This window comes from Chrysochloris asiatica, unplaced genomic scaffold (genome assembly GCF_000296735.1).
Source record: "Chrysochloris asiatica unplaced genomic scaffold, ChrAsi1.0 scaffold00325, whole genome shotgun sequence".
NCBI classification, from domain to species: Eukaryota; Metazoa; Chordata; class Mammalia; order Afrosoricida; family Chrysochloridae; genus Chrysochloris; species Chrysochloris asiatica.
In genome coordinates this window covers 1,951,928-1,960,534 of record NW_006408843.1, presented here as the reverse complement: position 1 = coordinate 1,960,534, position 8,607 = coordinate 1,951,928, and the positions used below count along the sequence as shown (strand labels likewise).

At 36.1% G+C, this 8,607-nt stretch overlaps 1 protein-coding gene and 1 pseudogene across 1 annotated transcript in view; both read right to left on the bottom strand.

The window, feature by feature from the left end:
* Window positions 1-3,485, bottom strand: part of C7 (complement component 7) — a 116,623-nt gene extending 113,138 nt beyond the window's left edge. Inside the window, exons 1-2 of the mRNA XM_006875404.1 lie at window positions 3,480-3,485; window positions 1,929-2,069 (exon numbers count right to left, since the gene is read on the bottom strand). Of these exons, the coding sequence (XP_006875466.1) occupies window positions 1,929-2,069; window positions 3,480-3,485 (147 nt within the window). The remainder of the gene's footprint in view (window positions 1-1,928; window positions 2,070-3,479) is intronic.
* A 90-nt stretch (window positions 3,486-3,575) lies between these two features.
* Window positions 3,576-8,607, bottom strand: part of LOC102819723 — a 57,349-nt pseudogene continuing 52,317 nt past the window's right edge.

Sequence of the window (8,607 nt, the reverse complement as noted above, 5' to 3'; positions counted from 1 at the left end):
CAGATTCAAAATGGCCAATACCAGTCCATTTTCACTCACTAATGCCTAAGATATCGATGTTTATGCGTTCCATTTCATTTTTGACCACTTCCAATTTTCCAAAATTCATACTTCGTACATTCCATGTTCCAATTTTCAATGGATGTTTACAGCTGTTTCTCTTCATTTTAAGTTGTTAGTAGAATTCTTCAAGAAGTTAGTCGAATTCTTCAATTTCATAATCACTGACTTTAGTGGTTGGTGCTTAAATTTAAATAATAGTGGCATTAACTGATCTTCCTTGTAAGCATATGAATATATCCTATCACAGACAACATTGTACTTCAAGGTACATCTTGTAATGCTCTTTTTGACAATGAATATGACACCATTCCTCTTCAATTTATCATTCTTGGCATAATAAACCACATGATTGTCCGATTCCAAATGGTAAATACCAGTCCATTTCAGCTCACTAATGTCTAGGATATTGATCTTTATGCTTCCCATTTAATTTTTCATGGCTTCCAGTTCTCCTAGATTCATACTTCATGCATTCCATGGGTGTTTGCAGCATTTTCTTTCCATTTTGAACTGAGCTCCATAAGCAAATGAAGATCTCAAAAGCTTTTTTCCATTAACATCATTAAGGTCAACTCTACTTTGAGGAAGCAGCTCTTCTAACCTGAGATGAGTACCTTCTAATCTGAGGGACTCAACTTCTGTCACTGTATCTGACAATGTCCCACTGCTGTTTGTAAGGTTTTCAATGGCTAGCCATTCCGAAGTGGACTGACTCTCCTTCTTCCTAGTCTGTCTTAGTCTGGATATTCCTCTGAAACCTATCCCCCATGGGTAACCCTACTGGTATTTAAAATTCCAGTGACATAGTTTCCAACATCTCAACCCACTACAGTATGACAAAGAATGACAGAAATAAACAAACATCCAAGCTGATTCAATAAAAAGAATTACTTTATGGAGAATATAAGATAATTTGCTCTGTATCCATTTAACTAAGCTGAGACTATGTTGCCCAGAATTCTTTCCCTTTCTTCCTTATCAAGAATAAGCATTGCCTTCTACTTCCTTACTATAATGTGTTCCATCTACTGCCTCACCTCTATTCATCATTCTCCCAAAGCCTCAAATATGGTCATCTATGTTGTTTGTTGAACTATGAGTTCATTTTTAATAAATTAAAAAAAAAAATAAGCACAATTTTCAAAAACCATATAGCATATCAAATCTAATTCATCAGTTTGTCCAAAGTAATACATTGATCAATAAATTCAAACTATAGGGCACTAATATAGATCAATAAAAAGGAAGATTTCAAAATAACTTGCATCTTTATTAGAAATAAATATCCACTAACAAGTCCTTGTTGTTTTGCTTTTTTGTTAAGTGCCATCGAGCCAATTTTGACTCACAGTGACCCAATAAAGGATTTTCAAGGAGCAGATAGTGAGTTTGAGCTGCCAACCTTGTGGTTCACAGTCCAGTGCTAATCCTACAATGCCACACCAGATAAAGAAATGTGAAACAGCACAGTAATGCAATAGAGTATTAACAGCCATCATTAGCATGTTTTTATAGGGCAGTCAACAGCCAGAGAACTTGCTTATGTCATAATAAAGACATGCAAGTACAGTTTGATAGCAATTTAATAAAATGTGTCATTTACATATTCACATAAAGGTCTGGAAAAGAATAGATTAAAACATTAGCGATTTTTATTTCTTTTTAGAGAAATAACAAATAGTATTGTCTTCTTTAAAATTTAAACTTATTTTTGCAACAAAGATAGCATTATATCAGAAAAAGAAAATAGGCTTAAAGGCACAAATGCCATCACAGTATAATTTGTAAAAGACAGCTGAAAATATCACTACAGTTTTAGATATGGCATGGAAACATACAGACCCCAATCTTCGAGGTCACTGTACCTGGCCACATTCCTGCCCCCTTGAGAGAATGGTGTCCTGCACCATACAACCCAGGTTCAGCTGGGCCACAGCCAGCTCTGAGGAAAGCAAATCTCTTTTGTTCCAAAGCTCTTCTGGAACACCACAGAAGCAAGTCATCTCCTACACAAGGAATGCAGAGATAACCAAAGAGATTCTAGGACCAGCTCTCTTATTTAGTTCACATGGATGTGAAGGCAAAAGAATTCTACCAACATTTCCAACTTCACTCCTTAAAATTCCAGTAGGGTTAGAACCTACCATTGATTTCAGGATTAAAAACCAGTTACCATTGAGTTGCCCCTGTCTCATGGAGACCCCAACTCATGGTGACCTCATTTGTATGAGGTCAGAGTAGAACTGTGTTCCATAAGGTTTTCAGTGATTAATTTTTTTAAGTAGCCTGCCAGGTCTTTCTTCCAAGGCACCTCTGAAGGACTCGAACCACCTATCGTTCAGTTAGCTGCTGAGCGTATTAATCATTTGCGCCACCCAGGAACTCAGTTTTAGGATAGAATAGCCAAAGCATTCCCAAGTTTCCCTTTTCTGAAGCAGATCCTTAGATTTATTATAAAACTAGAGATAGCTACTTTAAATATAGATAACAATTCTGCCTACAACTTGGAGAGAAAAAAATTGCTTTTTTTGTAGATATTATATCATCGATTGAAAGATAAAAAGTATATTTATTATGGTAGCAGTAAAATAACATAATAATCAATTATTGTGATGCTTATTTTAAAACACAAAGCCATTATTAAAATGTTTAATTGTAAAAGAAAGAAACAGATTGACAGTTAATACAACTATTAGGAGAGTCAATAACTTTAGAAAGAATTTTAGATTCGTTTTGCTTAAAAAAAAACTCCCCTCATTTTAAATAAAAATACAAGGTAGAGGATTAGAAATAAGATATTATCATAATCCTAACTTTGAAGCATTACTTGCTATTCTTATAACATTAAACAAATTAGATTTATAAATTGTGTGTAATTTTCAGTTATTTAGTTCCACATTAGACATGAGCTATTCAAAACCCATATCTCACCTCTCAGCCAATCTCAATGGAAAGTGAGTGTAGATTCGGTATTGCAAATAGACAATACAGTAATTATAAGAGCAACCTAACAGCTGACAGTGCTGAGAAATTATTCAGGCAATATAATTCAGAATTGGTTAAGTATAAATAGCAAAATTTATAATAATAAAACTGCAATAATAATTTCAACTTACTTTGCAGACCAGAAATCCAATATATGAGGGTTATTTGTCTTTGATTGAATAGTAAGGGGATATCATTGTTGTTTTTTAGCTTTGGCCATTTTGCATGGCCAACATGCCTAGTTGGTAAACCTCTAGCTTCATTCCATCAACCTGTACTTAAATAGGGTTGTTGTTGTTGTTTTTTCAAATCACCCCAAATTATTTTCCTACCTATTTCTCATGACTCTCTCCTTATCTGATATCTTTCAGTTAGGATTACTGTCTTTTGAGGCAACTTCATTTACAAAAGTAATTAAATTAATATCTTACCTTCATGTTTGGGAAAACATTCAGGGCAGAAAAGAGGAGAAATTTTTCTACTGTAGGCACTGAGTGAATTTTTCAACAACAGGAAATATCTGGCTGTCAGCTTCCCTCTGCTTCTCCCTGCTGTGGATTAACTTGGCATTCATATATAGAGCAAGTGGTCCTGTGACTTGGTTCTTGCTCCAGCCAGAATCTCCAGGGACATGAAGAGTCTGTCCTTGTACTTAGCCTATGTCTTGAAGCCAGATGCATTTTATCATAGGCCTTATTTAATGCCAGCTGGGACTGTTTGGAACTATAATTCTGGGAAACATATCTGTAAATTAGAAAAGGCAACAAATGTTCTCAGATAAGTGTTTAAGTGATTCTCAACCAAAGCACACTCTGTGTGTAAAGGCAAGAGATAAGATTCTTTCCTGTCTCAACTTACTAAACTAAGCAGATATTATCATGTCTTAAAGGGTACAATCTCAGACTTTGAAATTAGTGGAAGAACAAATCTAAATGCAGTTCTTTCACTCATAATATAAATGGAACATTCTGGACTGAATTTTTTTCCCTAAAAATAAATATTCCTTGGTGGTGGTGGTGGTTATGTGTCGTGGAGTTGGTTCTGACTCATAGCGACCCTGTACAGGGTTTCCCAGGCTGTAAATCTGTAAATCTTTATGGAGCAGAAAGCCTCATCTTTCTCCCATGGAACAGCTGGTAGTTTCGAACAGTTGACCCTGAAGTTAGCAGCCCGTTTCGTAACCACTATGCTACCAGAGCTCCTTATATGTTCCTTAGCAATACAATACCTAGTCTTTCATGTTCCACTTTCACTGTATGTTCATAAAGAGCATCATTTTTGCATACACATTTTTTTAAAGGCATCACCAATTTTTCCAAGAGCTTCCCTTAGTTCTTTGATATTGAGATCATTCTATTGGAAAGATTTTAACCTGGGTCATCATCCTTGCCCACTGTATCATCTTCAGTTGTTACCTCTTCTCATTCTGCTGGGTCCTCATTTGTCCATGACTTTACATTAATTCCAGCAGGTCTTCAACTTCCTTTTAATGATTTCATGAAATGCTGCATCTTTTGCAAATTTCCTGATTTTCTGTTGAAATTGTGCTACTTTTATTTGCACTATTTGACAATCATTGCAAGGGCATAACATTTGGGATAGATATAAGTTCTAAGTGGAAAAGGAAATTTATGCTGAGATTCATTTGTTAAGTGTATTAGAGTCTAATATCTAACAGTACTTGCTTATAAAATGTTGAGAATCAAACCAACTAGTTACATGATGACAGTTTTCCCTGATCCAGATGATTTTCTTTTTGTCTTTGTTCTTTTAAAGGCTTAATATGAAGGTCTTTATGGAATATATTTCAATCTGAGGTCTTTTTCCCTAACATGTAAGTAAGTAATCCATTAGTGGACAAATTTTCTAGTTTAAATGACTTTTTCTTTCTATATATAAGAATTTGGATCATTTTCTTTCCAAAGACTACACTTTCACGTAGTCTTGTCAAACTGTTAGTAATTTGTGTGTAAGAAATTTTTACCACAGAGAAAATTACTCCAGAAGGAAATATTTGTTAGTTCAAATTTCACTGCTTGAATTCCAGGTTCCATGGACACTGCTTAGCTGCTCATTGTACAAGACAAGTCCCCTTTTAGTGATTGTCTTCCTTTGGGTTCTCCTAAGCAGATTCTGAGACAAAGATTCAATTGCAAGTAGTCTTTTTTTGTTGTTTTTTGAGAAGTAATCCTAGAAAGCATTGTTAAGGGGTGGGTAAATGAGTCTGGGATGGGAAGGAACTCAATAAAGTGTGTTTTGTCAAGTAAGTTATTAGTGTAGGCAATTGGAGATCAATCTAGTAGGAAAACACACACACACAGTCCTTAAAATGAGAATAAGACGATTCATTCATGAACATGGAAAAAAAGAAAAAGATACATTTGAATGCAAGGAAACAACAGCCCACATAAGTGAGAATTGGTGATTCCAACTAAAGAACTTTGAACAAAAGCAGACACAGTGCAGAGAATGAAGACATTAAAATATCGTTATTTGATTGGTTACTCTTTGGTTGAGGTCACAGAAGGATGGATTAGAAGTGAGGAATGAGCTTCTGTTGGATAATTGAGCATTTTGTTATTGTTAGGTGTTGTTGGGACAGCTTGGACACATAGATACCCTCTGCACACACAATAGAACAAACCACTGTCCAGTTCTGTGCCATTCTCACAATTGTTGTTATGTTTGAGCCCATTGTTACCACCATTTTGTCAGCGCATCTCTTTGGGGGTCTTTCTCTTTTTCAATGACCCTGTCTCTTCTTTATTAAGTATTATGTCCTTTTCCAGGGATGGCTATCTCCTAATAGCATGTCCAAATATGTGAGACAAAGTCTTATCATCCAGTATTCAAAGGAGCATTCCAGCTGGACTTCTTCCAAGACAGATTTGTTTGCTCTTCTGGGAATCTGTGGTCATTTCAATATTTTTCATTAATACCATAATTCAAATTCACCAATTCTTCTTAGGTCTTCCATATTCATTATCCAGCTTTCACATGTACATCAGAAAATTTTAAATACCAAAGCTTGAGTCAAATCACCTCAGTCCTCAAAGTAACATCTTTGCTCTGAACCCTTTAAAGAGGTTTTTACAACAAATTTTCCCAGTGCGACAAATAATTTATTCCTTGACTGCTGCTTCCCTGAGCATTGATTGTGGATCTAAGTAAAATGAAATTCTTGACAACTTCAATCTCTGTGTGTCATGATGTTGCTCATTGGTCCAGTTGTGAAGATTTCTGTCTTCTTTACACTGCTTGTAACTCATGTTGAAGGCTGCATTCTTTCGTCTTCATCAGTAAATGCCTCAACTCCTCTTCACTTTCATCAGGCAAAGTTGTATAGTTTGCATATTGCAAGTTGTTAATAAGCATTTATTTCATTTTGATGCCACATTCTTCACATAATTCAGTTTCTCAAATTATTTGTTCAACATGCAGATTGAAAAAGTCTGGTAGAAGATTACCATCCTGACTTACACCTCTCCTGATTTTAAGCCACTCAGTATCTCCTTGTCTGTTTGAACAACTGCCTCTTGTTCTATGTACAGGTTCCACATTGAGTATAATAAAATGTTCTGAAATTTCCTTTCTTAGCAATGGCATTCATAGTTTATTATGATCCACAGAATCAAAGGTCTTTGCACAGTTAATTATACACAGGTAAACATCTTTCTGGTATTCTCTTCTTTCAGTCAAGATCCATTGGAAGTCAGCAATGATAACCCTGAGTCCAATCTGGCTTGAATTTCTGGCAGTGCTCTGTCAATGTACTGTTGCAACCATTTTTTATTACCTCCAGCAAAATTTTTATTTGTATGTGATAGTAATGATATTGTTCAATATTTTCTGCATTCTGTTGTGTCACCTTTCTTTGGATTGGGCACAAATATAGACCTCGTCCATCAGTTGAACAGATAACTGTCTTCTAACTTCTTGGCATAGACTTGTGAGTACTTCCAATGCTGTATCAATTTTTTGACACATTTCAATTGGTATCGAGTCAATTCCTGGTGCCTTCACTGCACTAATGCCTTCAGTGTACCTTGGATTTCTTCCTTCAGTATCATCTATTCTGGGTCATATGCTATCTCCTGATATGGTTAAGTATCAACCAATACTTTTTGGTACGTTGACTCTGTGTATGTCTTTCATTTTCTTCAGCTTCAGTTTGAATTTGCATATGAACAATTGATGGTCTCTTCCACAATCTGCCCCTGGCCTTGTTTTGACTAAGGATATATAGAGCTTTTCCATCATCTGTTTCTACAGATGTAGTCAATTTGATTTCTGTATATTCCATCTGGTGTTGTTGTTGTTGTTGTTGTTATGTGCCGTGGAGTCAGTTCCGACTCATAATGACCCTGTACAGGGTTTCTGAGGCTGTAAATCTTTACGGGAGCAGAAATCCTCATCTTCCTTCTGCAGTACAGCTGGTAGTTTCAAACTGCTGACCTTGAGATTAGCAGCCTGATTCGTAATCACTACACTACTAGAGCTCCATTTGGTGAGATCCATGTATATAATCGTCTCTTATGCTGTCTAAAGAAGGTATTTGAAATGAACAAAATTGATTTGGCAGAATTCTATCATGGGATCTCCAACATCATTTCTATCACCAAGGCCATATTTTCCAACTACTGATCCTTACTCTTTGCTCCCAATCTTTGCATTCCAATCACCAGTAATGATCAAAACATCTTGATTGCATGTTTGATCAATTTCAGATCGAAGAAGTTGATAGAATTCTTCTATTTCATCCTCACTGGCTTTAGTGGTTGGTGCATAAATTTTAATGATAATGTTAATAACTGGGCTTCCCTGTTGTTGTTGTTAAGTGCCGTCGAGTAGGTTCCGACCCATAGCGACCCTGTACAGGGTTACCGAGGAGGTGCATGAATATCATCCTATCACAGACAGTGTTGTACCTTATGACTGATCTGGATATGGTCTTTTTGACAATGAATGCAACACCATTCCTCTTCAATTTGTCATTGTCAGCATAGTAAACCATGTAGTTATCAGATTCAAAATGGCCAATACCAGTCGATTTCAGCTCACTAATACCCAAGATATCGATGTTTATGCATTCCATTTCATTTTTGACAATTTTAAATTTTTCCTAGGTTCATAATTCATACATTCCATGCTCCGATGATTAATGGATGCTTACAGCTGTTTCACTTAATTTTGAGTTGTTCACCACCAGCAAATGAAGGTCCCGCAGGCTTTACTCCCATGGGCTTTACTCCATTCCCATCATCATGACCAACTCTACTTTGGGGAGGCAGCTTTTCCCCAGTCTCATTTTGATTGCCTTCCAACCTGAGGGGCTCATTTTCCAGCACTATATATGACACTGTTTCTCTGCTATTCATATGGTTTTCAGTGAAAAAATATTCGGAAGTAGTTCATCACTCTTTCTTCCTAGTCTATCTTTGTCTGGAAGCTCATCTGAAACCTGTCCACCATGGGTAACCCTGCTGATATATAAAATATCTGTTGCATAGCTTCCAGATTCACAGCAACTCACAAGCTACCACAGTATGACTAACTGAC